Raw genomic sequence first — 27375 nt, forward strand, 5'->3', positions numbered from 1 at the left:
GCTTTTTGCGGGTGATGCACCTGAGGAACTTCCATGATGTGCCAGCGAGGCGATGAGGTTATGGCTCAGTATGGGAGTCATTCTCCATTTTTCTTCAAATCATCGAAGAAAGGAAGGAGTACCTAAGAAGGGTATAAGATTCAAAGTTGGTCCGAATCGGTCCGAATAGGTATCTGTCAGCAAAAGTTAATTCAATAGTTCACGTACTCCGGCAGGGCGAAGAACTAGAACCAGCCCGCGGATGGCGTGACAGAAAGGTATGTCCTCGGTCTGCAATCACGTGGTAGCGACTGACAATAATATTAAAGGCCTTTCCTGTATTTCCTGGCTGGGGATTACTCCTTCCACACTTCTATCCCTGGAAGGCTCCAAACATGCCACCCATGCTTATCAATCATTTTTTCAAGTCCAACGAGTCCTTTAGCTATGAAGCGCTTCGAGCTGCCGGCTATAGCAACTACGGTGGGGCAGACCTCGGCGAAGTGATAGCTCTCTGTTCCAAAATCAGGCCCGGGAACGAAGATGACTGGCTTCGCGAATGGCAAGGCGCTGCAGAACGGGCATTGTCTAATGCAGAGATCTCGAAGTCCGTGCAGAACAAAGAAAGTGCCTACCATGGATACCTCCGTGCATCGAATTATTTCCGCACCGCCGAGTTCTTCCGTCGAGAAAATGTGGACGAAGACAAAATCTCCCAGTCATTGTATGAAAGATCAGAGACTGCTTTCGTCGAGGCGATGGGGCTGTCTAAGTTTTCCTACGAGTCGATCAACATCCCCTACGAAGGCACATCATTACCAGGATATTTTATTAGCCCTGACAGCTCCAAGAAATCACGACGGACAATCATCTTCAACGGCGGTTTTGACTCGACCATGAGTGAAGGGTGGTTTGCGATTGGAGCGGCGGCTCTAGCAAGGGGCTATAACTTCCTTGCCTTCGACGGGCCTGGGCAGGGTGCAGCTATCCGGCGACAGCACCTACACTTTCGGCCCGACTGGGAGAACGTACTCACCCCTGTTGTTGACTATGCTGTGACTCGCATGGACATTGATGCCGATGCAATAGTCATCTTTGGCTGGAGCATGGGTGGGTTCCTAGTGGCGCGAGGAGCTACGCAGGAGCATCGGGCTCGAGCCATTATCCTGGATGATGGCGTGTACGATTTTGGTTCTGCATTTCGGGCCCAACAGCCGTCCTTTATTCAGAAGCTTGTTGAACTCAGATACGATTCGATTGTCAACCCAATATTCCACTGTGTTCAGTCCCTCTCGACGGGGGTCCGGTGGGCTCTGCGCAACGGGAAGTGGACTTTTGGCGTGGCATCCCCGGCAGAGCTGAGTCGTGCAGTCAACAGATACACTCTGGAGGGGATCAGTCAACATATTACCACGCCGTGTCTGATACTGGACGCAGAAAATGATCATTTCCTGAGAGGCCAGCCAGAGGAGCTTCGGAGAAATCTGAACTGTGAGTACAAATTTGTCAGTCTACGAACAGACGAAGGGGGAGACGCACATTGTCACCAAGGATCCTTCTTTCGATTGCATCAAGTTGTTTTCGATTATCTAGAATCACAACTTAGTCCAGCTAAAGGGCTTTGATTATTTGTGAAAATGTGGTGTTTTAGTTTTGCTGCTTTTCTATATTGTACTCAAATGTACCTTACCCTTGGCCTGCCCTTATCAATCGCTCTAAGACCTTACGCGTCTGTAATCACGGAAATCAATGATCGAATTAGCGAACGGTCACGGCCTATTGGCTTCTAACACTCTTTCCGCATTGGTGAAGGTAACCGGAGTATGTTATTCTAACGCTGAATTGATCATTTCCTAGTCAGGAGGAACCATTGGGGCCATTGGGGCCATTGGGGCCATTCGGTGTTGGTAGAACCCCAGCATAGGCCGGTTAGCCGAGGTTGCACCTATCTCCAACCACAGCTAATAGATGGTTCAATTATTTATCCGATAGTCCAAATATTCCTTCGATTCATAGCCTGAATACCAATGTGGTTATTTTAGTAAAGACAAAAGTTATATCTTGTTGATGACACGTCTTTCATTCGAGCCATCCGCATCTATTCCTGGGAAACAGCCGAAGCAATTCAAGATGCCCAACCAATACCGCAACATTCAAACCACCGACTCAACAAGCTTCCCCTATATATATGAGCAGAACGTGTCTGTGCCGTTGGGAAATCGTGGAGTGGTTCGCTGCAATGTGTATAAGTCCAAGGCAGCTGCAGCAGAAAGCCGGTTCCCAGTGCTTGTGACGTATGGCCCATATGGTGAAGACGTGCCTTATGAGAAGTATGTGAGAAAAGCCAAGCGAGAGGATCAGCTCCGCTAAGTATGACACAATACAGGTTAAATCTCAAAAGCTTCTCAGAAATGAGCCCGACGCATCAAACGCAACACTCTGTGTGGGAACCCCACCCCTCTATTTTGGACAGGCTATAGGTATGTTGTCGTGCGAGCAGACGAAATTGGAATCAGAAATACTCCCGGTGTCTTACATGTCAAATCCGCAGCATTAATCGACGGATTCTGTGATGTCATTGAGTGAGCTGCTGGCCAGTCTTGGTCTTCTGGTAAAGTAGGCCTTCTCGGTGTTAGCTATTATGCTGCCACAGAATGGCAAGTCGCCGCTCGGCAGCCTCCGGGAATAGCTGCTATTGTTCCTTGGGAAGGATTCTCTGATGCCTATAATGAATCCCTGCGCCACGGTGGCATCCTATCGAACAAGTTCTTTGATATGTGGTATGCGCGTCAGGTCGCATCGAACCAAAACGGGCTGCCGGGGGCGATCATTGCGCAATTGGGGACCCGATACCGTTGATGCGGGTCATCTCAGTGGTTATAACACCAAGCAAGAGTTATTACAGTAGTTTTAACAATTCAAGTTAGTGTGTACCCTTGAGTATGCTCACAAAGTACTTAAAACCTCTTTATGGAATCTTGATATCAAACTAACGATATTGGGTGGGGCTATTATACATAGAATAAACAAAAATCTGTTTACAGTTCGTATGGGATCACTATATCATCTCCCCTTCCCTTCTCTTTCCCCTCATCAGCACAAGTGTTCTCAATATGAGAAAGATCACGTTCACTAGTCAGCTTCTTTGTACGTTCTTTGTCGATCGCGGGGAAGTTCAACTTTCAGATCCGTATGTGGAACGTTCCTCAGCCGCTACTAACAACAGCCTTCTCTCCGCCTCCTCCTCACCTTCACTTCTCCCCTCGGCTGCTATCGCCTTCCGTAGACCCAGGTACCCCACAACACCCTGCCCGACCGCAAAAATGGCCTCATCGACGGTCATATACCCCATGAATATCCACCAATGCAAGAAGACCAATAGCCAGGGCTGGGGTGGAAGATGATCATCGGTCGGCGGCGGCGGTTCGTACGCTCGCTCCTGCTTCCCTGGAGGCAAGCGGAAAATCCAGAGGATGGCCGAAAGCGCGAAGATAGCAGCCTGAAAAAGGCGGGAGCGGGCAAGGAGGCGGTTAAGATCTGTTGGCGTGGTCGGTGATGGGGGATGAGACGGAGGAATCATTGTGGCCTGTTCGCGGGCCTCCTGATGATGCTGCCTCCTTGGTTGTCCTTGTTGTCGCTGTCGCCTCTGGCGCTGTGCTTGCTTATAGAAACCCAGAACAGGGAGAATCACCGTCGTGATGGGCAAGAGAAAGTAGCAGTGGATGCCGCGGAGGAAAGGGACTACGTCCCGCTCTGGCAGCAGGCAATCGTGCGGATGGCGCGGCGGGCAGAAGACGTCGGTGGTGAGGTCTAATATGAGCGGGACCAGAGTGAACAGCAGGAAGAAGGAATAGAAAGCGAGGATCAGGAGGATTCGCAGACGATGACGATGGGGTCGGATCGGAGGGGAGTAGTAGAGACACAGCAAGAAGCTGGGGTTGTGGCATTTATAGACAGACAGTCAGCCAGATGGTAGGCATCACAGCGAGATGTGGTGGTGGGGCGGGTGGTTTGGACTTACAAGACGTTGGACAATACCCAGTCCCCTAATTCTTGAGCGAGGTTGGCCCAGTCCAAAAGGGAGACAGAGACCGGCGCTGAGGGCAACTTGGAGATATCCCAAAGATAGGCGGTGTCAAGGGATTGAAAAAAGACATGCTCGGTGATGCAGAGCACGTTAAAAAGCAGGTAGGCAGTGGAGATCCCCCGGCTGTCTTTCGTCTTCCACACATGCTTGATTTGGGGGATGAAGGAGGCCCAGGTTAGGGCAAGGATGATCCTGATTTCATCCTCTGTCAGCACCAGAATACACACCACAACAACGGACAGGCATTTTGGCTAAAAATGGTCATACAAACTGAAAGGGAAAGCGAGAGTCAGCCCCACTGGATTGAAATATTTGGGGAGTGGGATCCTCAAAACGTATGGAATGCTGCGGGATGCTGTGGGCTGCAGAAGATGAGAGAAAAAGTTAGAAAGACAGACTCCCCATCCCATAGTTATATAAACATCGCAAGAGGCATGCCACTATTTTAGCGGCCCCTTAGCGTCTTGGAATCGAAGATGAGGAGAGAAAAATGTCTTAGGGGTAGGGCACCTGCATGTTACAAAGAAGTTACAAAGACACAGAGCACGTGATTATCACAGGGTAACCGGTTGATAAGAAATGAGCTTCAACACTTGGAAGAAATAAAGTATCATCTTTCTAGCTACCGCAAGAGCTGTGATTGGGCTCTTTTTACCATCTCGAACACCCATCTCTAAAAACAAATTTCATGGTAGATGGCCATGATGCTTACCGCCTGGGCATGTAATGTGATATAATGTATATTACAGTACCATACGGTACAAGACAATGCCAGTCCATAATCACAATATAATACATAGGGTTCGGTCATGGCTGCATGCCAGATGAATCCAGCCCTCAATCTTCTTGTATCAAGTGCATGATGGCATCGCGATACGGCGCCACACCCGCGCTTCGGGGGTGGAATGTCCTAATCTGTCGGGTCGGCTTCAACCATCCAATATCCTGAGCCGTGTAATTCCCTGCAGGCTGCTGATGTAGTCGCTTTGGTCGTCCGAGGCCTGCTGTATGGTGCCTTCCCCAGTTATGTCCTGACCAGCCGTTCAAAAAGAAAAAGGAGCCGGGATTTGTTGCATCGGGCTCTTTCACCCCGTTTTCAACAAACGGTGGCCCTCGAAGCGGACATCCACGTCCGCGTAGGCGATGTCCATGGATCCGCGGCGATTATTGGCATCCGTGGTCGCACTCTGGATGAGTTGATTTATGTCATCAACGAGTTCATTTAGCTCCTGCCGCACGCTCGTCTTCGGTGCGGTATAGGGACCGGCGGGGTTCAAGCCCCGGTATCTGAAATTGACTCTGTTGCACTACGTAGTCTGGGCGCTACAGAGCCTGGGATATCGGCAACGTAGAGATGCACATGCTTAACGAAGACACCCAGATTAGCAGGAGGGCTTTACATGAGGCGCAATACAATTCTCAAGCTTACCTGATAGATATCTGCCTGTGCTAGTATATCGCGATAGATGTACGATAGTTGGGCCTGTAGGCCCTTGTCACTCGTGTCCGTCATGAGATCCCGAGCGGCCTGCTTATAATGCGCACAGAAGTTGTTATCCGAGGGAGTAATTGACCAGAGCTGGCATAGCAGGATATAGTGCGTGATAATTTCTGCGAGGGCAACATCGTTGCCGCCCACCGTCACCGTCACCACGCTAGTCTTATCGGTATTTGTCCAGCGCTTGAGCTTGTCACGCAGCCTAGAGAGCTTGTCCCATTGATACTCAGGTAATGTACTCCGTAGCAATACGGAAATTAGGCATGGAAATCTTTGCAGCGAGTGAGGAATCTCAATTCGGGGCTTCCCATGCTCGGAGGATTGTTCTTTTACAATAATTTGTCTATGTTACATAGCAAGATGATTTTGGACAGAATGAGCCATACTTAGCCAGATTGAGCTAGAATGGATGTATAGTTATGAGCTCTTCTGTATACAATGTCATTACTGTGGACTGCTGATAGGTTAAGATATTATAGACGCATGCATATTTCTCTCCCAAAGCTTGATCTGGAAGAATCGTGTAATTGGATGCATTGCTGAAAATTCAAATGACTCACGAGTTGCCTGAGACATGTCGCATGTAGCGTGTTTGAAAATCATCTCCTCCATCGGCTCGTACTATATGATCTCCAAATCCACGGGTGCCGCTGCAGGAATAAAAACGTTGGGCTGTTCGCCCGGCTCCCGTACAGTCCAGCTTCCCGTGGCTGGAATTGTGACTGTCGTCTCCAAATGGTCCTCCCGACTTCCCCAAACCCACCAGTCGAGCCGGAGGCCCTTAAAGAGACACCGGATCCCCTCCCCGGCCCGTGCCTCCCCGCCATCGTTGCTCTCCATGTCCCATCAATCACCATATCATACATCTTTCGTCCCACAATCCGAGCATTCTCATCGACCATATAGGCCAGAAAGTATAATATTACCAGAGATATCCACACCAGGACTTATCAGCCTAGAAACCTTTGCATTTTCCCAGTCAGCTGTAAAAGCTAGCGCTGTGTAAGACCTAGCAACCAGATCAGATATTAAGTACAGATATCAGATTGACCGCCATGATATAATCAAGGCTTCCCTCTTTATAAATCACATATGTACCGAAATTTATTTCATTAATAAGATCTTCCGTCTGCTTGATCGCGCCTGCAAGCACAGCAGCATTGAAAAGATCCCCATAATATGTTAGATTGACATGAGGAGCACTGTTATTGTAAAGAATAGACTGCTAGGAGGAGTAGTAATAACGCTCCCATGTGAAAATGAACACGGGATACTTTGAGTAAGAATAAGTACATAACATGGTCAATGGCCCAGACAGCAGATGCCATAACATCTGAGATATCCAAGACGCCCTGGCAGGAAATGGAGTTAGTCTCACCTATAACATACTTAATACCTGAGTTCGCAGTCACATTACCTTGATAATAATGGTACCAAACACGAGAGAGCATGTTGGTGCGATCAAAAAGAATGTCTTCGATTGTTGGGCCGGCACCCGTATAGTGGCAGTTAGCACCCATATACTAGGAAGCCCCTGTTAGCAGATAGTATATAGATGCATTTACTTATTTTATGCTCATCCGCCTCGTGGTCGGTAACCGTCTTTGCCTGGTCTGGACCCATACCATCTAGCTCCGCATTTTTCAACATTCCAGTCCGTCCTTTCGTCGAGATGGCGAGGTGCCTCAAATGTACATCCTTGCAACAATCTCGTTGCGTCCTTACCAGTCAAGTTTAAAGCTTCGCTACGCGGAAATATCGCACCAATCAGGAGTAAATTCCGGAACCTTGAGTTTAGGAGCTGTTGATTCAAACGTTCAGCCAACCAAGCAAGCCCCCCCGCGTACTCCGACGAAAGAGGGTCCCTGCAGCTAGAGGCCCGCTTTCCTCCGAACATAAACGATCTCTCGTACAGCTGCGACATGAAGGGCATACGTGGAATGAAATCAGCACCATATTTTCGTCTAGAAAAAAAAAAGCACTCTCCAGGCAGCTTATTATAAGGAACTGAAGCGCTTGTCGAGACTCATCTCCCGAAGTGCGCAGCGCCGTTCCACCCCGCACAGAACATTGGACGAAAACAATTCGCCCATTTCAGTGTTTCATCAGGCAAAGGAGACGGGAAATCCTCGTTATTCCTCAGGGCAAGGGCTTATTGTTAAAATAATCTACTCCACCTGATCAATCTACAAAGACCAGTCGACATCCTTTTGTAGCCTCCGTATCTCGGCTCATATCAATAACCCGTGTGTTATCCAACCACGAACTGCTACGTGAGATAAAGAAGAATTACTTATATAGAGAATGCTTTTTCCATGATACCTCTCAGCCTTTCCAAGGTTTGCGATCACAGGCTGACCTTTTGGTCACAAGTCACCAATGTATATGTGACAAATCTACCCCATGTATCATGCTGGCTAACGTAAAAGTGATAGTTGCGTTCCTAAGAAACCTCTTTATCAGATGCCTGGCGTATTGTCTGCTCGACATTGAAGTGTGACGTGCCAGCAAATTATCCGTGCGAGAAGGAGCCTCATTCATCCTCTGCTGTATCTATTTCACACTGTCGAATATAAGCTAGGCAAATTAACATCAACCAGCGGCCTGGAATTCGATCGGGAATTATCTGGGTGTCGACCAATTCCAGCCTATTTGGATTATCCAAGTATCCTCTAAACCCAGTTATGTAGTGTCTAAGGGTGGATAAAAACCTACAGAAGGTCTTGCTGAGGCATCCATAGACTTCTAATTCTATTCTAAAGAGACTGAAAATCACTCTTTTCGAGACACGGAGAAGAGGAAGTCCGACAAACGTCTTACAGACGAATGAAGAACAAATATAAACCTTTGGTCACGACAAACGCTTTGACTGAGGAGTCCACTATCTTGGGCTGCCGAGAACGGATACCAGGCCATCGCCGGGCCACTTCTTGAGAAGGGTGCCTCAGTAAGGTTGAGAGGTAATCTACTTACAATTACTTTATTTTGGTAGCTCAAGGATTTTGTCCTTTTTACTTAGGCGACCATACCCTGGAACCCGATGTATAATATCAACAATGGCAGGTTAGGGCTACTCTAATAAGTAATATTATGGACATTTATCGTGCGGCTAGTGCCGTTGTCGTAACATTATTCCAGAGTGTAGCTCCTGTAATCCAGGGACCAGACAGGGTGGATGATCTGTGAGAAATGTGTTGTCTCAATTCATCTCGCCCGCGGCGTGTCGGTGGTAAATGAAACCACCCCTGGTTCCAAGGTTCAGTGGAGGGGGGGACAACTGCCATCATGTATTGCGTCGCTTAGCCGTACAGTAATGAGACACAATGTATTCTAATAATTCAATCTGCATCAATAAGGAATATTTGAGTGCTGTATTTATAGAAGATCAAAGATACGTATCAGTGAGCTTAGTACCGAATATCCTATGAGATCCCCGAGCACTGGGGGCGGTATGTTGATCACGTATCTCCCTCCAGATGTCGGAACTGGCCAATAAGGCCGAGATCTGGCACAAATCTATGTTGCGGGAGTTTGAATGGCTCCTGCCAGGCACATAATTGGATCCACCGCACCACCCTCATCAACTTGTCGACAAACCACGCCCTCGCTTCTGAGCCCGCTTCCGCAGCAACGGGCGTTGGCAGAACCTTCAGATCCGCCACTACATTGTCTTGAAGGGTTGTCGGGAAAGGTCAAACTAACAGGCCTAGTTAACCAAGAACAGAATTATACAACATTTCAATGAGCTCGATACATACTTTCACAATCTCTGCCTGGTCAAGTACAACGGCACGTTCACCGAATCCAATCCAAGTGCTTGGCAGGTCCAATTGGGAGGCGAAGTGTTCTTCAAACTCTTTTTGGGCCCGACGGATGGCACTAATGGATTGTTTCCCTTGCAGGGTGATTGTAAAGACAAACTGGTATTGGATGGGGCACTCGCCACCAAAGTAAGCACCGAGATCAAAGCCAGTCTCAGCTGGAGTGTTAACAATTAACTTCCGAACTTCGCCTGGCGCATAGTTTTCAAGGCTAGCTGTAAGCTGCGAAACAGTTTCACGCGGAGCATGCTTCCCATGAAAAGCGACAAAATATGCCGCCACAAAGGCGTTCTCCTCAAAGTGGCTTGGCCTTGAACTACCCACACTGGGTATAGGGACTTCCTCCTCCTTCATAAACATAGGCAAAATTGCGCTGAAGTCAGAGAAGTTTACTCCGTCAGGTCCAACTTTTTGAGCTACCCAGTCGGACTTGAAGACTTGCGCCAAGTGTTCTGGAGATTCGAAGTAGAGTTCTGTAATGTCATCGTTGAATGCCCAAGGAGGGTGAGCATTTGGCACTTTATTGTTGGTATCGGGATGATACGCCGCATCAATGAAATGAGTCTGAAAGTATTTCCTGGGGAATATGAGGACCAAATATTTCACCGTATGGAGAATCTTACGCAGGAGTTTCAGCAGGAGTAGGTGCAGTGCTAATTCCTCCGTGCCTCTGGTAGTGATATTCAAAGAATTCCTCCTTAGTCATGCCAGCCTTTCGCCGCACCACGGCGATTTGTTTAAGGAAGGTCATCTTGTGCAAAGTCCACGGGAAGTTTCGTTCCAATAAAGGCAGAGATTGCGGCGGGCCTTCTTTTATCTGAGAAACGCGTCTTTATAATCCTGATTTCGCTGCTAAATGAAGTGACCTGAGCAAGAAGCACAGACGAGTGAAAAGTGGATCATATCGCCTGCCGCATGCTGGAATTGAATACGGCCTGGCAACAACCACAAGTACGGAGTACGTTGGGGATGTATTCCGAGCAGTACCCACCAGACGGAGATGGCGAATCGGGTAGGTGGGCGCGTTGTGCTCGTCCTAGCGAAGGTTCAACACTTACGTTTTCAGGCAGGAAGATCTATCTGCACAACTAGTAAACGGAATACGAGCACGCTTGGCCGGGACTATGGACTTCGGTGGCGTGGGATGTGAATGGTGGCGGGGTGTGGATCGCGGCGGGGTGTGGATAGCGATGGGGTTGTTCCACAGAGAGCGGAGAACTTGAAGATTTGGCTGATGATCCTCTCAGGCGGTTGGGTTGGGGCACATTGGCGACATCCGGAGAATCCCGATCTGCAATGGTAGCTGGATTGTCTCCACCGGCCGCCCAACAAGCAATCATCTACCGGCTAGGTATCTGACTTATTTTACATCATTCTTGGGTGTAGGACTAACGAAGAGCACGTCTAATTGGCTCAGACTATGTTTACACGGCTCCGTTGAAAGGACTGGAGCCGCTATTCTACATACAAAGTCATCGTAACGGGTGTTGAATGGCAAGCTTCCCCATTCCCTGTCCAGCGCCACCCAAGACCTGCAGTCGCTCCAGAGCCTCTTCAGCAGAGCCGCTGAAGACGTCAACCTCAGGCAATTCAAAGTGCTTGCCATAGTGTTCCACAGCCCACTGGAACACTCCCCAGGCACGCTTGTAGTCGTCCCTCCGCGCAGGAATTGTAATTGGACCAGGCGTCCCCGTGACGCGGATAGTCACATCCGAGTTCGTCGTAGCAAATGGCATTCTGAAGCGCGGATCCCTCTGTACGACAACTGACACGAGTTGTGCATCATCGGCGGCAACGCAGCGCGCTAGAAGCTCCGCGGAGCTAGGGTCCGTCTGACTACCCACTGCGTCGAAGCCACGTCTCAACTTACCCCATTGGCCATCCTCGAGGGATGCAGCTATCTCAGAGACGACGTTGGGGGACTTGTAGTCGAAGCAGCACGTGGCACCCAGACGCAGTAGGAGGGGATGGTTCTTTGGCGATGCTGTCACGAGGATAGGGTGGATACCGCTCGCTCGAGCAAGCTGCACTGCAGAGAGCCCAACGCCACTCGAGGCTCCCCAGATCAAGAGCGGTTGTGGCTGCTGGTGCGGTTGCGACTCTTTCGCACCTTGCAAGTTGCTTGGGAGGGGGAACTTGAAGATGTTGTAGAGGGCATCGCACGCCGTCATGACCACGACACTTAGGCACGCAGCATGGTGCTGAGGGAGGTTGATGGGAACCGAGAACGCCATCTCATCAGGACAAGCCAAGTACTGCTGATGGGCGCCGTATTTTGCAGGCCTTCCGATCCCAGTAGGAGTGTACCCTGCGACGACTTCACCGAGGCGAAGGTTCGATCCTGGAGGTGTTTTGATCACCTTGCCGCAAAAGTCATATCCAAGGACAGAAGGGTAGATGCCTAGCAGTGTAGCATGCTTGACATCTGCAGGGTTTGCGCCGGAGTAGAGCGTTTCAATTAGGAGCTCTCCATCACTGGGAACTGGGATTCCTTGCTCGCGGCGTATTTCGAATCCGACATTTTCATTCACATATAGGGCGGTGTTTTGCTGGGGCTTCATGGTGGATGTGGTTGAAGATACCGAGAAAAAGAATGATGCAGGTCTGGAAGAGTTCCAACACTTTCGGAGGGGATGAGCAATGGGGGAATATGGTATGAAGTGTGCGGTGCGCAGCACAACCGGAAGAGGTCTACCCCTTGATACTAATATGGTGGATAATAGTTATCACATCCTAACCAAGGGAAGCGTAAGAGGTGCCCAAAGAGTGGGGTATCACTGCATCCATGGATTTCCGTCCCAGCTAAGTAACAGCAGGCTCCACTGCCTACGGCACAAAGTCGTACTTTCAAGCCGAGGGATTTGCAGCGAGTAGATTATGGAACGGCATTTGCAAGTCCGTCTCCCTGTGGGCTGCTAGCTTTGAGGCAATACGAAGCGAGGTAGAACACGCCTTTGCATTATTTATTTTGCTGGGTGGGCTCTAAGTAAATAGGACAATCCCTTGCACCATGCTATGACAGTAAAGCTGCTCTTGAAAAGCTATTAAAGGGAGCTGTTATGTGGTAAATGGTATTCCAAACCCGTCCGTGTGGAGCTGATTGCTATCCATAGAAAGAGAGCATTGAGCTTCCATCTGGGATTCGGCAGCCCTCCGCGGGCTAAAGTTAGTCCTGTTGACGTAGATAAATTGCCTGATCCAATTGAAAGAGTCTTGTCTGTTCGGAGATGGTCAATAATTGAAGTCCGAAGAGCCGCATAGTCACGGTCGGCTTCGAGGCACACCCCACTGCAGGGTCCATAAGGCCCACCGCTTGGCTTGCGGGGTGGAAAGACCGCGAGGAGGAGCGGACGTTGCAGGTCAAGAGGGCTCGAATTATGCAGTGGCTCGGATGTATCTGTAGCGGGCTACCGCGGCAAGTCGGATGTTGTAGTTGCAATACGTCCCGGTGGACCCAAGTCCTTTCCTATTAAAGTCTATGTCGAGGTCATACCTACCTCCCGAGACTTGACAATCCTATCCTCTCGAAACCATGGCCTCTGGATTTGACACAATGATCCTCAAGACCGATACCTGCAGGCCCAGAAGGCCTATTGATCCTCCTACATCAACACTCTTGCCTGCTGGCCATGTAAAGCAAGCAGGCAGCCGAGCCCTTCCAACTGCGACGCACTTTGAGCATAACCACATTTTTACCCTAAGAGATGGTGTTAAGCTTCGTGCAGACATCTTCCGCCCTGCTACAGAAGCACCGGTTCCTGCTATTGTCATGTGGAGCCCGTATGGGAAGACTGGCTCGGGGCAGCTGGGTCTTGATGCCGCGGCGCTGCGAGTGGGTGTTCCCAAGGCAAAACAATCAGGATATGAGTCTTTCGAAGGGTGAGACGGTCCAATGTCCCAAGCATAATAAGGTTCTTGATTTCAGCACATGCTAAAATTCAAATAGGCTTGATCCCGCAGAATGGGTTCCCAGAGGCTACGCGATCGTCAACGTTGATGCGCGTGGTGCAGGAGACTCCGAAGGTGACCTGCGTTGGTGGGGCTCTGGCGAGGGCAAGGACGGCCACGATTTCATCGAGGAAATTGCGGTCCAGCCGTGGTGCAGCGGCCGTGTCGCATTAGCTGGTAACTCGTGGCTTGCCATGGCGCAGTGGTTCATCGCTGCTGAGCACCCACCCCATCTTGCTGCCATCGCCCCGCTTGAAGGGGCGGCCGATGTGCTGCGCGAGACCCAAGCAAGAGGCGGCATTCCAGCAGTTGCCTTTTCCAAGCTGATCCAGTCCATCTTGCCAGGTGAGCGATCAATCAGCATGTCATGAAAGCGAGATGGTAGTTGATCCGTTTATTGTTAGGCCGCCAGAGACAGGAAGACACGGCTGCCATGTTGGCAGCAGATCCGAACAGGAATGCTTACTGGGACGATAAGCGCGCTGATTTCAGCAAGATCGGCGTCCCCGCTTATATACTGGGGAGTTACTCAACGAATCTGCACACGCTTGGCGCCTTTCGAGCTTTCGAAGAGATTACCCATGACAAGAAGTGGTATGTGTAGTGGCGTAATGTTCACGCTTTGCTTCAAGTGGAACGCAGCTTACAAACTCGACAGGTTTGCTACCCATACAACCCAGGAATGGTATGATCTGTACAGCAAGGAACGCACGGAGGATCTTTGTCGGTTCTTCGACTTCTATCTCAAGGACATCCAAAACGGCTGGGAACAGACGCCTCCAGTTCGACTCTCGGTTCTAGGGTTCAATCTGCCCCATGAGACTTATTCGCTCACGCAATTCCCGTGGACAACTCCCGGCTCGAAAACGCTAAAACTGCACCTCAACCCCGATAAAACCATGACAGCCACCGCACAGTCCGGACACAGCAACGAACCAACTGTCTTGTCCTACCAGGCAGACGCCCCAACAATGAACCGGGACGACGCAGACGGTGAATTGCTCTTCAAGTACACCTTCTCTGACAAAACCATCATAGCCGGCCCAAGTAAAGCAGTCCTGACCCTGTCTGCCGAGAAACAAAATGACCTCGACGTCTACGTCATGCTGCGCAAGATGGATCGGAATGGCCGCATCCTGCAAAATATCAACCAGCCATTGTCAGACCTTGGGGTTGCTTCCGCTAATGATGTTCCTTCCGTGAGCGTTCTCAAGTATCTTGGGCCCGATGGTAAGCTTCGGGCGTCGAGGCGTGCTCTAGCTCCAGAACTTTCCAAGCCGTGGTGGGGGACTCTATCTCATACTGGCAATGAACCTGTCCCTGTGGGAAGCACCATTGAGCTTGATATATTCTTGTGGCCGACTGGGATGATCTTTGAGGCTGGGGAAAGCGTCGTCTTGAAACTTGCAGGTCATGATATGCGACTTGTTGACTTCGAATTCCTACGGGGCTCTTTTCAGGTTGCCAATGAAGGAAAGCACTTTGTTCATGTTGGGGGTGGATATAACAACTTTGTTGAACTCAACATCCTATGACCTGAGGCTGATCGCAGCGAAGGAGGAAAACGTACAACAGAGATACTTGCCACTGGGATCATAACTTGCTCATGAGCAGAACGAGCGGCTCTAATACCGTCAAATATGCGAATTACCATTCTACACGTCTGCTAGATCATCTCGTTCTAGGATTCCAACCCGTGAAAAGTACATAGAGTTGTTGTACGCTGATATTGACAGCCATTGTAATAGTTCAGTTGCTGTGACGCCGAAGTCCAAGGTTGCGTTCGATATGGTATACATTCAGGGAATCCCAGAGCCCAAAGCCGGATACCGCCACACCGATGGGATCGCCAACCATAAGCCGGCGGGGCCAATGCTACAATCCCTTTGGCACCAATGATAGATTTAAGTACTCCCACCTGTTGTGCCGTATTCGTCGGACGTGCGTTACTACAGTTCACATAAACCAATTCACTCTTTTTCACTCACGGCCGTCCGCGTATCATGATGTCATCGAGAATACCTCACTGTATGTGAACAAAAACACGGAACTTGGTGTTCGTCAACAACAGGAAATCTACGCGCCAGGTGACGGGGAACTCTTGATAGAGATAATATATTCTGGGATTAATTCTGCCGATATCAAGCATGCCACTTTACTCAGAATCTATTCTAGTGTTCTTAGATATGATTTCTGTGGCAGGATTATCCTAACAACTCCTGGTGCCAAATTCTATCCGGGAGACATTGTCGCCGGATATGACCCACTGGTGTTAGCCAGCCTGCCCAATATGGCTCTCATTAGCGCTACTTGATCTGTCCTGAGGATATGGGCCTTCTCAGTCGTTGAAAATCTCCCTCCATGTCAGGTCCAAATGGCAATAAGTGAGAAAAGGCGAAGGCCTTCCTTCTTGCTTTCGGGAGACTGTATGTGGCCCTTCTGTTACCTTGGGTAGTTTACATGTGTTCTTTGTAACAGAAATCATTTTTATCCTAGGAGGAACTATTTGATACACGATGCCGTTCCCAATAGTAGGAATACCAAACCCGAGGACCTTTAATTACAGCTGCTTCGATTGGAGCGCTTCGATTTTACCTGTATTAGAGGGAGACCTTCATTTAAACACTTCCGGTTACATCCTCTGTGTCGTTGACGAGAATAGCCGAGATGATAGGGTGTAGGAGAGGGACTTGGTTCCTAGTGAGGAGGAGCACATCCCAGGGAATCACAAAAGTGGGTTGAGCATCCATTTGCCAGCCCAACCAAAGCAGGTAAGTTAATTGATCCAAAGCACTATTCTTTTGTCGGCGTATGGCTTAAGCATGGCCACAAGTCGGGTGAGTGCTCCTCAGGTGAGAGTAGGGTGAGGCCACCTCACGAGCGGGTGACTTGGGTGAGTCTATCGGCACTTAGTCTGCTGAGCTCATCTAGTGCACCAATAGAATTCCAACAGGTCTGAGTTGCAAAGTAGTAGTCCCTAGTTGGCAATGTGGTGGGCCAATCAATGACTAATGCATGCAGGTCTATAACAAGTAGTATCTCCTTCCTCCGAGTACCCACATGGTCCTGCATCGACAGCTGAGAGGACCCCGCATTTGTCCCATGATCAGAACTCCACGCAAGCTCCAACACTTGAGTTGGAAGTGCGGAGGGCGTCGATCCTTTTGAGGGTCAGGTAAGCGGCGGTCACCCCGCAAACTACAACTGCGGGGTGCAATTATGCTTGGAGACGCCAACTGCCATTTAAGCTGGGACCATGAGCCCGACCATAATACTACAGAGCACACTCAACCGGTATCATGGCTGGCGGGACTTCTATTGTCATCATTCCCTTATTATTTGGTTGCTGGGTGGTTTGGAGATTTGCTCGCTTTGCTCTCTCTGCTCGGCGATCACCTTTTTTTCCTCCTGGTCCATCAACAGTACCCTTGTTAGGTGAGTTTGTCCGTTCCTGCCTTCAGCAGCGACTTACTCATAGCAATATATCACTGAAAGGCAACCTGCATCAACTACCTACCAGCAAGGCTTTTCTTAGGTAACCTGAAGAGGGATTGATCGATAATGCTGGATACATGACTGATTATATCTGCAGATTTCAAGAATGGGCAAAGCAATACGGCCCCATCATTTCAATCAAAACAGGCCCTGGCAATCTCGTCGTCTTAAATTCGGCAAAGGACGTAAAGGAGTAAGCATTTCCCGCCACAATGAACCACAAGTTAATCTCGTTCATATTGATTCTTTACAGACTATTTGATAAGCGCGGCTCCATCTATTCAAGTCGCCCACCGAATCACATTGGCAACGAGCTCATTGCGCGCGACAATGTGCACCTACTCCTTATGCCATACGGACAGGCATGGCGAAACCAGCGCAAGATATATCAGGCTCTCGTCAACATCTCCGCTGTCCGCTCGTTGCAGCCAATCCAACAGGCAGAGTCCTCCCTGACTATCTGTCAACTCGCCCAATCCCCAGCCCGGTACTATGACCACATCCGCCGATACTCGACCGGAGTCATTCTCTCTTCGGTCTTTGGCGTCCGCGGGCCTGAGTTTAACCATCCAAAAGTCACCCGCCTCTATCACGTCCAGGACCAATTCACCGCGATTCTCGAGACCGGCGCAACCCCTCCCGTTGACGTCTTTCCTCTCCTCAAACGGCTCCCGGATTTCATCTCTCCCTGGCGGCTCTGGGCGCGCCGGATCCGCGAGGAACAGCGCCAGCTATATTTTGAGCTACTACAGGACGCTAAGAATCGACGGGCTCGCGGTGTTCGCCGGGATTGCTTCATGGACCAGTTGCTGGATGAGGACTTTCGGAAGAAGTACGAGCTAGACGATGAGCATATTGCGTATATTGGTGGGGTTCTGATGGAGGGCGGGTCAGATACAACCGCGTCCACGCTGCTTTCCTTCCTACTCGCCATGACTAAGTACCCCCGGGTCTTTAAGAAAGCGCAGGAGCAAGTGGACAGTGTATGTGGGCCGGAAAACTCGCCTTCCTTCGAGCATCTCGCCGAGTTGCCTTACGTAAAATACTGCGTCTCAGAAGTGAGCGCCGCCGCCCACTCGTGGTCTTCCGCCGCTATGATAGGGCTCAGTCACTAACATGCTGTACAGGTCCTACGCTGGAGGCCCGTTGCTGCGGGGGGCATTCCCCATGTTCTGGTCCAAGGTATCTATTTCTCTCTATTACGGAGAAACCATAGAAATAAGTAACTTAAGGGCCTCCGCAGACGATGAATACGAAGGGTACCACTTCCCCGCGGGAACGACTTTCCTGGCAAACGCATGGTACAGTCGCATACACTCTAGGTCCTATCGCAGACTCGCTAACTTTCCATAGGGCAATCCACAACGATCCAGAACTATACGACCGACCAGATGAGTTCCTCCCAGAACGCTACGAACGGACGCCGCTAGGCTTTAAGCCAGACGTCGCCGACGCAACGGCGGACGGCATCCGCAAGACGTACGCATTTGGCGCAGGGAGACGGATTTGTCCCGGTTCACATCTGGCGGAAAACTCCCTGGTACGTGCTCTATTTTCCCATTCCTGTTCCCTCCCCCTTCGTTACGACGACGACCTTGATGGCGTAGCTAGCTAACAAAGTCGCAGAATATTAACATCGCGAAAATCATTTGGGCCTTTGACATTAGTCCTGGAATTGACCCTGCTACAGGACGGCAGATGCGAGTGGAGGATGTCAATGTCGATATCGCAACGCAGTGGACGGACGGGTTCCTTATTGCGCCGAAGCCGTTCCCGATTCGGCTTTCGGTCCGCTCAGAGAAGCGAAGGGAGGTGTTGGATAGGGAGCTCAAGGAGGCAAGGAAGATCTTTGATTGTTATGAAGACTAGCTAGGTGGAGTATTACAGACTAGGGCTGCTGGGTGGTGGGATGTGAGTAGGTTTGACAATTAGTCCAATATGGAAGGTGTACCCCACGACCCATCTCGCAGAGGAATGATAGGGCAATCGCTCAACTGAGCGCTCAGGTTAAATTCTCTTTAGAGAAGTGCATAGGAGACCTTGGAATGCCACCAGTCGGGCAATACTCGGAAACGACCATTTGGGTGGCTTGCAAATCTTTCGAGATCGCGCAAATGTGATCCCAGAGCTAGGGGCTGCACTCCAAGGACGAGAGGCCCATGGATGTTATAGTAATTTGACAATTGTTGGTGTTCCAAGTCAACCATTTCTAAAAGGTACTCTCCCTGATCACTCATAAACTCGGTTGACAAAGACCATATTTCACCGGGCTTCTGGGAAGAGCCACTGCGAGATTGCAATATAGGCTCAGTTCTCAGCTTACCCAGTATCTTGCTGCGGATGATGTCCACCGGCGATCTCGTTTGCCATGAGGAAAGTCATTGCAGTTAAATGGGCCAGTTATAAATAAGTTGTGTTCGATTGAAACGATGCATTGCCGCAACAAAAGCGTCGACAACACAATCAAGTAGAGTGTGGTTCCATAACGGGCCTTCATCAATGTCTTCGCGACTCGCTGTGAGTAGAAAATCGCCTTGAATGAAAACCCAAAGCATCTTAGCTAAGTTTTCCGCGGTTGGAAAGTATTTTACTAACTGACAAGCCATATTTTCGGATGGGAATAAAGTTATAAACATAACAATCCTCAATGACTGGACTGAGATCGTCGTTCACGGCAAAAGTAATGATCAGTCCAGTTTCATCAATGAATGGCCTCTGAGCGTTCTCCGGTAAACCGCTGAGACATTGCTCTTGCACGATATATTCGTTGACAAACGTGTCAGAAGACGAAAGTTTTATGCTTCAAGGAAATAGAGCTTCCTTGTACTTTCAATACACACTGACTTCAGTTTTCTGATTCCTAGGGGCACACGCCCCAGCCATGGCGATGGGCGACAATCACGTTAGCCTTTTCCGATCCAGTGCAAAGAGCAAATTATTTCATATGTATTATCATCGATGTATTTTGCTTATTGATTATCTGATGAATAATTCTACTCATCACGAATGACATTCTCAATCATCTGTCGGCAGCACCCAAGATACTGACATGGATCACAAAGGGACCTTAGCTTCTCCACTCCGACTTCAGCTACCAGACTTTTATCCTGTTGAAGAACATCAATCAAGGGTAGATTTCTCTCAATCGCTTTCGTACAGGCCTCATATACCACATCATGTGCTCTCTGGCGACCAAGTTTCGGTGCAGTTCCCATCATCACTGCCTCCGCAACAATCAGGCCCTTGGTCATGTTGAGATTGTTTGACATAGCTTCAGTGTTGACGAGAAGGCCCTTCATAATAAAATTTGCTTGATGTAGCGCGCCACAGCATAGGACAAATGAATCTGGAACGCAGCTCCACTCCAAGTGCCAGGGGCCAGAGGCTCGTTCGAAATCGGATACCATGGCATCCAGAGCCAATGATGCGTTCGACCGAAGCAACTTCGAAGAGGCAAGTATAACTTCGCTTGATATAGGGTTTCGCTTTTGAGGCATGGTTGACGACGCTCCCCGAAATGGTACAAACGGCTCAGCCACCTCGGCAACCTCGTTAGACGACATGATGATGATATCTAGAGCGAGTTTCCCTAAAGATCCCCCGATAAGTGCTACAAAGTTGATGATTTCTGCAATGTGATCCCGTGCCACATGCCATGTAATTGATGGATCGTGTAACCCAAGCTCCGTGGCAAGTTGTTTTCGCACCTTTAGACCGGTATCATCCGAGCCGAGTGATGCCAATGTTCCTGCTGCGCCGCCGAATTGGACCAGCAAACATCGACGTTCTATTTCGGTCAATCGTTGGATATGCCGTTGGATACCAGAGAGATATACGGCGCATTTATAGCCAAAGGTGATTGGAAGAGCATGTTGGAGATGGGTCCTGCCTGCCATGGGTCTTGGAAGTGTCAGCACCTCTTTAACAGTGTTGCATTTCTAAGACGTACGTGTCGGCATATTTCTCCGAAAGAGACTTTAGAGTTGCATCCAACTCATGAAGGTTCCGACGGACGATGACAAGTCCTCTACGCATTTGCACCATGGAAGCGCAGTCCATGATATCTTGTGTTGTGGCACCCCAATGGATGTACTTGGCATGTTCCTCGGGCACCATCTCGGCCAATTGCCACACCAGCGGCAAGACAGGATACCCAACATTTTCGGTGTCTGCGGCCATGCGGTCGAGGCTATTTTCATAGATCTTATCAGTCCATAATTGTAGGGTTCGGAAAGGGGGATACATACTCTAGGTTTTCGTACTTGGCGTTCTCTGCGATAACATTGGCCGATTCGTGTGGGATAACATTCACCTTTGCTTCAGCCCGCGCAAGAGCAATTTCAACTTCAACCAAGCACTTGATGTAAGCTTCATCTGAGAATATGTCGCGAATCTCTTCCGTTCCAAAAAGGTTGCGGAAAATGCGGGAATCGACCGCACTGTTCAACATTGTTTGGGATGTGTATAGGTGATGCTGCTATGAAAAAAATTGAAGGTATGCGCAGTGTGATGATTGTGGCTGGTGAATATCCCTTTTGAATGAGAGCGATCGGAACAGTCGCTGGTATCCCGAGACTTCGCTGGCATTATCCCGGAGCTTGGTACTATTCCGACGGGATAGGCCTTATCCCGAAATTAGTCTCCCGAGCCAGCCCTATTCCATCCCCGCAATTTCGGGCTAACCACGCGTCACTCTTCTTGGCTAGCACGGGGTACCTACATACCCCCAGGCTCATCTACAATATCATCCGGGGGAGAGTGTCTGGTTGTGGGGTAGCCCGTCAACTATAAATGCATTCAAAATGGACTGCACATATCGTCAACCATATTTTTTTTCCTATTTTTGACAACGATCGAACAACAGTGGTCATCAAGTATGGCACTCCATGGTCACGCACTGTCGCTTGCCCAGCTGATTCTGGTAGTATGCCCTGCCTTCTTTCTATTTGGCTACAATCAAGCCGGCGTCGGTGGCCTCGTGTCTGTGGAAGACTGGACCACAACCTTCCCTGAAATCGATACCATCCACACGTCAGGCGCAGTGAAAAGCCACAATCTAACAGTCCAAGGGGTTGTTATTTCGACATTTACCCTCGGTGCATTGGTTGGGTCTCTTTCATGCTCATTGATTGGTGACATCTTGGGAAGAAGAAAGGTCATATTTGCAGGCTCACTTGCAACGCTAATTGGGGAAGCCCTATGTTGTTCCTCTATTGGGCTCGCTCAGTTGATTGTGGGAAGGCTTATAATTGGAATCGGCATTGGAATGCTTAGTGGAACAGTACCTGTCTGGCAGACCGAATGTTCATCAGCACATAATAGGGGCAAACACGTTGTTCTGGATGGTCTTTTCATTAGCGCTGGGTACGCAATAACGTCGTGGGTTAACCTGGGACTCTACCAAGCCAAAACCGGTTCAGTTGCCTGGAGAGTGCCACTGGCAATTCCGGGGTTGGTTTCGCTTATCCCTATGTTTTCAATTTTCTTTCTCCCAGAATCTCCCCGATGGCTTGTTCAAAAGGGCCGCCTTGAGCAGGCTCGTGCAACATTAGTCAGTCTGAACAATACATCAGCCCAGTCGGAAGATGTGAACGGCGATATTGCGGCAATCCAGTCAACACTAGAGAATCACTCTCGTGGTGTCTCAATAATGGATATTTGGCGGCCAAACGATGAAAGGTTATTCTACCGCTTCGCTCTGTGCATCCTGCTCCAGTTCTACCAGCAAATGTCGGGAGGTAAGTACCCATAGAAAACACGCCCTACGTGTATGCCTACCATAGCTGACGCGACTACTTTTAGGAAACCTTATCTCAGTCTACGCTCCAGTTATTTTCAAAGATAACCTCCAAATGACCAGTATGATGTCTCGAATACTAGCTGCCGCGACCCTCTCGTGGAAGTTCCTCTCGTGTTTCGTGGCTTTTTACTGCATCGATCGGTTCGGTCGCCGCGTGGTGTTTATTGTGAGCGGGTCGGGAATGTCGCTCTGTATGTTGGCCTTAGCAATCACCACGAGCTTTCCACATACTTACAAGCCCGCTTCCATTATTTCGGCGCTTTTTATTTTCTTGTTTAACTTCTTCATCCCCATCGGATTTCTGGGTGCCAACTTTCTATACTGTACCGAGGTCGCGCCGCTCCGGCTGAGAGTTGCTATGGCTTCGATCTCAACTGCAAATCATTGGCTTTGGTAAGCTTCCATTCTTGCTGCAGACATTTTCTTGGAAAGTGCCAGTGCTGATTTGTTAGGAATTTTGTTGTCACGATGATAACTCCTGTCGCAATCAACAATATTGGCTATCAGTATTATATAGTATATGCCGTGATTGGTGCATGTATCCCGATCTCGGTGTATTTCCTGTATCCGGAAACTGTGGGGTGGAAGCTGGAAGACTTGGATATACTGTTCAAACAAGGGCTGAGTATTCGAGGAATTGTTAGGTCGTCTTATCGGCCTCGAAACTGTGATGCAGAAGGCCGGGTTTCATTTGAAAAAAGTGAGGTTGAAGAAGTTGAGCATAAGGACCTTTAGGTAGGTATCATCGGATATCAGTAGGATTCGGAGTCAAATATGGCAATATGTTATTCCAGAACGTACATGCCTCACAATACTCAGTAAGCACGAGCATTATATTTCAGCTTGTAAAACATGCCATAAGTGGGAATCATACAGCTGTCCGAGTTGTAGTAATATATATTTTGCACTGCTGTCAGTACTATACCACTAAGTTGGGAGAGTAGCTGAAAGTTGACTGGGCTCTTAGTAAAGTTGGACATTTATAGCCTTAATCCTAGCTTCGTTCCTGGTTGTTCTACAATATTGGAGCGTCGTTTTGCGAATTGCTGTGGCTGAATCACATAGTCGATCTATTGTGGCAGGTGGAGCGAGTACAGTTCCGACTGCTGTCTCGGTTCTAGCCGGGCTCACGTGACTAGGTGCTTGCTATGCCTCAGGTGACCCACTTGGGACTTTCCCCGCGCCTCTACATTCCCTGGGCTTCAATCTTATTAGGATAGCCCTGTACTTCTGGGATACCAGGTATAATGGAAGCCATTGGAGAAGGGGGTGCTATACCCGGGCTGCAAATCTCGTCTCAAGTATGGTGTGTTTCCGTCTCCCAAATTCTTTTGGATATGTTATTGACAAACAAATTTTCAGCGATCGTTGCCGCATGTATGTTAGATCCTCTGAAACTTATGGATCGTTGGTCGGAAAGAAGCTGATTCGGTATCTTCAGAAAGAAGATCCGCTGTGACGGATTACTCCCATCGGTATTGCTCCCCGAACCACTCTATAGATACATGGATTGGACTGATACGGTGGGACCCACGTAGTGTAGCAACTGTAGAACCGCTGGAGCTTCCTGTGTCACATCTAAGCAACTCAAAAGACGAACGCGGCCCAGAAGGTTAGTGCTGTATCTCGTCACATTTATTTAATTTTCCAGGGATGATGTTAACGAATTTGTTAGGCACCTTGAGCAACAAGAAAGGTTGCTGGATGAGCTCAGGATCCAAAATGAGAATCTGCAGCGCGAAATCCGGCAACTACGTGCTAGCCATTCCACAACTGTTGACAAATCTGTATGGAACGACACTGCACCTGGATTCCAAGCCCACAGTTATTCAACACTGCAAGTTGCAGGATCGTCTCATACGGCAACTACTACAAGTCAACAAAGTCAACCTATCATAAAGCATCTGGGACGCTTAGTGCCCTTAACACCGAGTGTCGATCGATTTGCAGGGTCAACAACAGGCATTTATTTTATACGCTGTGCCGAATCAATATACAAATCTCTGTTCGATCATGAAGAAGGCTTTCCGGATGTTGTTAATCGGCTCCATTTACTCGGTCCTTGCCCAGAGTATTCCCAACATCTGCATTTTTTAAACCCGATTGATCTAACTCGATCACCACATTTCATGCTCGATAAGACACGAGAATTCTACCTGCGTGCTATAACAGGGTTTTTCCAATCTTGGTCGTCTATCTGGCCAGTGCTCATGAAGAAACAGTTCCTTTCCGCCTTCCACCGGATCTTCGATCGTGTCGAGGCCCACGACCCTAATCTCCCACCTTCTGATTATGTTATTATGAGGCAAATATTTCTTGTCCTCTCTATTACTGCATGGGAAAATTGCTCATCCACAGAGTGCAACACATACTACCATAAAGCCTTGGAATGTGCCCGGCTAACAACCACACCTGAAAACGAGGACCTTCCAGGGCTGCAGTCCCTACTTTTAACTTGTCTATATCTTCAACTTACACGGAAGCACGATGAGTGGATACAAATATGCGGACAGGTTGTTCGACTTGCGCAATCTCTAGGACTCCATCGACATTCCCGACGCTTCCGATTCTGTGCGGGAGAGATGGAGTTAAGAAAACGCATATGGTGGTGCGTTTACGCTGTTGACGTGTAAGGCTTCCACCAACAAACACCTGCCTGTTAGTCACTAATCTCCATAGACAGTGCGTGCAGCATGGTACACGGTCTGCCGAAAATGATCCAGGACGATGATGTGGATACCGACCTACCTGTTGATACGGATCTAGACGACGCGACTGCCACTGACATACCGCTCCCCCTTCCGGGAGAGACAACAAGTATGGCTACATTCATCCTCTACGTGAGATTGCTCAAAATATTCTCCAGCTGCCTCAAGTCACTATATACTACTACTAAACGACGAAACGGTGTCGCCAAAATCACTGCACTGGATCACGAGCTATCAGTGTGGCGCCACAGCGTAGTCCAGTTCCAAGGCAATGAGATGAAAGACCATGACGATGGTCTATCGGACACTCTTCATATGAACCCAGCAGATCAGTCGTCCGAGACACTATTTCTACACTTCTTAGGAAACGTGGCTGTTGTCTTGATTCACCAGCCAGCATTGACATTCGACCCGAAGCACCCTCAATTCATGAAGAGCCTGTCGAGGTGCGTTCGTGCAGCACTCAATATACTCAGCATGTTGGGAAGCAGCCGTGATAACCGAAGACTTCACTGTCTGTTCCCGAACAAGTCATCCATAGTCTTCCAGTCAACACTGCTGTGCTTCTATAATCAATGGACGTGCATGGCATCTTCATTAACGCCAAGCCACAATCTTAATCCCTTTATGGGCAAAATAGTAGATATTGCCCTCAAGCTCCTCAATATGCACAAGTCGGAACTGGTTTCTTCTGATACCGGTTCAAACATGAGTATTGATGTTCAGACGATCTCTGCTGCTGAAGACCTCGTTCGCTTATTTTACAGTCGCATGGATCTTGGTAGAGACGCCTCCGTGTCTTATGAAAGGACTCTTTCTGTGGCCCAGCATTCCCCTCCAACATCATTATTCCCACCCCCAGCTGATCTGGATGGCCATGAACCAACGAATTTTGGACGATCGTCACCGACAGCCACAACGATTCCTCTTGACTTTGGGATATTGGATGACAATATCCTTGATTTTGATTGGGCTTGAGCGATCAATATCGGGTTAATGGTACTGATTACTTGAAGGGGCTGTAAATTTTGATGCCGTTGTACTTTACTATTTTCTGGCGCCATTGAACAATCGTACCGCTGGGTATGACGACAGGAGAGAGGACAAAATCACTCACTAGTTCACAAAGCGCATAGGCGAAAGTGGGCTACAGGCTAGACGCCGTATTGGAAGTAGGCAAAGGTCGGATAAATCGGCATGCTTGGAGAGAGCGTCGATGTCACACGCTATTCTGGTTCTGTATCTTCCATCTAAACAACAGGTACCCTCTCACACCTGGAAATATGATAAGAATCCCAGTGCATAGATCTTAAGCCTAACCTTAGGTCTTAAAACCTCAACGTAAACAATCTGCTTAGACGCCAGGCCCCCTTCCCAAGCAGACCCCGGCAAATCACCTTCACCTGATTAGATAGACCCTTGTTCCAAAGCTTCGAACTTAGAACCCTCCTCACAGGTGAGCCAAAGCAATACGTCAATAAGATTAAGAGCTAAACCCTGCCCTGGACCCACACACGGGCTGCCACATTTCACGCGGGCCCAGAGATAGCGTTAGCAGTACTTCTACCCTCCGTGCGGCGGTCCGGTGCCACATTGTATTCGGGGTCTAGGCGCAGACCTCAGGCCCGAGTGAGGGGATAAAAGTGTCGCAAGGTTGATAGAACAAATACACTAATGAATATTGAAGCGAAGCTCAGGGCACTGGGCTTACGATGTTCTAAAAGCTCGTAGTACTAGGTCCTAAGGTGAGACAACAGATAATAATCCCTGCCAGTTTACCGGAGCTCCGGCGGGAGTGTAAGATAAGTAGGATTCTGAGAATAAATACGATTACCAACCCAGCCTCGTATACCACAGTATTTTACTAAATGCTCTCTGAGTATCTGTCTGTAACAGGGAATCATTAGGACCTATCTTTGGACTGCAAGTCTTTCGATAGGGCTTTCAGTGTGGAGCATCTTTGTTATCCAGGTTCCCAGGGTCCTAAATCAATAACCTTGCATTAGCTGATTGGTACAATATTTCCAAGTCATGTCCAA

The 27375-nt window shown here is 49.0% G+C and overlaps 12 protein-coding genes across 12 annotated transcripts; 6 read left to right on the forward strand and 6 right to left on the reverse strand.

Annotated features, from left to right (window-relative positions):
- The first annotated feature begins 304 nt into the window (after positions 1-304).
- On the forward strand, positions 305-1851 carry psoB (hydrolase psoB). The gene has a single exon (XM_025705925.1). The coding sequence runs from the start codon at positions 375-377 to the stop codon at positions 1602-1604; it is 1230 nt and encodes a 409-aa protein (XP_025566453.1). The 5' UTR covers positions 305-374; the 3' UTR covers positions 1605-1851.
- Positions 1852-2109: 258 nt separating this feature from the next.
- Positions 2110-2838, forward strand: BO88DRAFT_450056 (uncharacterized protein; the record flags this gene model as incomplete). Its single annotated transcript, XM_025710543.1, has 4 exons — positions 2110-2313; positions 2366-2459; positions 2531-2561; positions 2616-2838. 4 exons carry the CDS (start codon positions 2110-2112, stop codon positions 2836-2838), a joined length of 552 nt encoding a protein of 183 aa, XP_025566454.1.
- A 316-nt stretch (positions 2839-3154) lies between these two features.
- BO88DRAFT_432500 (uncharacterized protein) lies at positions 3155-4312 on the reverse strand (the record flags this gene model as incomplete). The annotated part of the gene is made up of 3 exons (XM_025709365.1): positions 3155-3911; positions 4001-4271; positions 4294-4312. The coding sequence occupies 3 exons, from the start codon at positions 4310-4312 to the stop codon at positions 3155-3157; spliced, it is 1047 nt and encodes a 348-aa protein (XP_025566455.1).
- An 839-nt stretch (positions 4313-5151) lies between these two features.
- On the reverse strand, positions 5152-6140 carry BO88DRAFT_411570 (uncharacterized protein; the record flags this gene model as incomplete). Its single annotated transcript, XM_025708046.1, has 5 exons — positions 5152-5310; positions 5496-5907; positions 5951-5964; positions 6013-6074; positions 6125-6140. 5 exons carry the CDS (start codon positions 6138-6140, stop codon positions 5152-5154), a joined length of 663 nt encoding a protein of 220 aa, XP_025566456.1.
- A 3085-nt stretch (positions 6141-9225) lies between these two features.
- BO88DRAFT_441251 (EthD domain-containing protein) lies at positions 9226-10136 on the reverse strand (the record flags this gene model as incomplete). Its single annotated transcript, XM_025709858.1, has 3 exons — positions 9226-9261; positions 9323-9962; positions 10009-10136. The coding sequence occupies 3 exons, from the start codon at positions 10134-10136 to the stop codon at positions 9226-9228; spliced, it is 804 nt and encodes a 267-aa protein (XP_025566457.1).
- A 721-nt stretch (positions 10137-10857) lies between these two features.
- BO88DRAFT_473277 (zinc-binding alcohol dehydrogenase family protein) lies at positions 10858-11946 on the reverse strand (the record flags this gene model as incomplete). Its single annotated transcript, XM_025711766.1, has 1 exon — positions 10858-11946. One exon carries the CDS (start codon positions 11944-11946, stop codon positions 10858-10860), a length of 1089 nt encoding a protein of 362 aa, XP_025566458.1.
- Positions 11947-12938: 992 nt separating this feature from the next.
- Positions 12939-14868, forward strand: BO88DRAFT_422432 (alpha/beta-hydrolase; the record flags this gene model as incomplete). The annotated part of the gene is made up of 4 exons (XM_025708574.1): positions 12939-13264; positions 13332-13678; positions 13738-13927; positions 13992-14868. 4 exons carry the CDS (start codon positions 12939-12941, stop codon positions 14866-14868), a joined length of 1740 nt encoding a protein of 579 aa, XP_025566459.1.
- Positions 14869-17040: 2172 nt separating this feature from the next.
- Positions 17041-18697, forward strand: BO88DRAFT_485016 (cytochrome P450; the record flags this gene model as incomplete). The annotated part of the gene is made up of 5 exons (XM_025712316.1): positions 17041-17886; positions 17956-18010; positions 18072-18129; positions 18182-18368; positions 18455-18697. 5 exons carry the CDS (start codon positions 17041-17043, stop codon positions 18695-18697), a joined length of 1389 nt encoding a protein of 462 aa, XP_025566460.1.
- BO88DRAFT_473291 (uncharacterized protein) lies at positions 18676-19210 on the reverse strand (the record flags this gene model as incomplete). Its single annotated transcript, XM_025711767.1, has 2 exons — positions 18676-19114; positions 19152-19210. 2 exons carry the CDS (start codon positions 19208-19210, stop codon positions 18847-18849), a joined length of 327 nt encoding a protein of 108 aa, XP_025566461.1. The 3' UTR covers positions 18676-18846.
- A 611-nt stretch (positions 19211-19821) lies between these two features.
- BO88DRAFT_473293 (class-II fumarase/aspartase family protein) lies at positions 19822-21278 on the reverse strand (the record flags this gene model as incomplete). The annotated part of the gene is made up of 3 exons (XM_025711768.1): positions 19822-20728; positions 20778-21017; positions 21076-21278. 3 exons carry the CDS (start codon positions 21276-21278, stop codon positions 19822-19824), a joined length of 1350 nt encoding a protein of 449 aa, XP_025566462.1.
- Positions 21279-21704: 426 nt separating this feature from the next.
- Positions 21705-23363, forward strand: BO88DRAFT_332393 (general substrate transporter; the record flags this gene model as incomplete). The annotated part of the gene is made up of 3 exons (XM_025702722.1): positions 21705-22566; positions 22631-23021; positions 23081-23363. The coding sequence occupies 3 exons, from the start codon at positions 21705-21707 to the stop codon at positions 23361-23363; spliced, it is 1536 nt and encodes a 511-aa protein (XP_025566463.1).
- Positions 23364-23850: 487 nt separating this feature from the next.
- BO88DRAFT_432503 (uncharacterized protein) lies at positions 23851-26551 on the forward strand. The gene is made up of 6 exons (XM_025709366.1): positions 23851-23934; positions 23991-24005; positions 24070-24103; positions 24167-24240; positions 24304-25257; positions 25312-26551. The coding sequence occupies exons 1-6, from the start codon at positions 23876-23878 to the stop codon at positions 26312-26314; spliced, it is 2139 nt and encodes a 712-aa protein (XP_025566464.1). The 5' UTR covers positions 23851-23875; the 3' UTR covers positions 26315-26551.
- Positions 26552-27375: the final 824 nt, after the last annotated feature.

Source organism: Aspergillus vadensis (genome assembly GCF_003184925.1).
Source record: "Aspergillus vadensis CBS 113365 unplaced genomic scaffold BO88scaffold_3, whole genome shotgun sequence".
NCBI lineage: Eukaryota > Fungi > Ascomycota > Eurotiomycetes > Eurotiales > Aspergillaceae > Aspergillus > Aspergillus vadensis.

Coding starts and splice junctions, on each gene's coding strand:
- BO88DRAFT_432503 (XM_025709366.1), top strand. CDS start 23,876: ATGGAAGCCATTGGAGAAGGGGGTGCTATACCCGGGCTGCAAATCTCG. Junction 24,104..24,166: donor GTGACGGATTACTCCCATCG/GTATTGCTCCCC, acceptor GGACCCACGTAG/TGTAGCAACTGTAGAACCGC. Junction 25,258..25,311: donor TGCGTTTACGCTGTTGACGT/GTAAGGCTTCCA, acceptor CTCCATAGACAG/TGCGTGCAGCATGGTACACG.
- psoB (XM_025705925.1), top strand. CDS start 375: ATGCCACCCATGCTTATCAATCATTTTTTCAAGTCCAACGAGTCCTTT.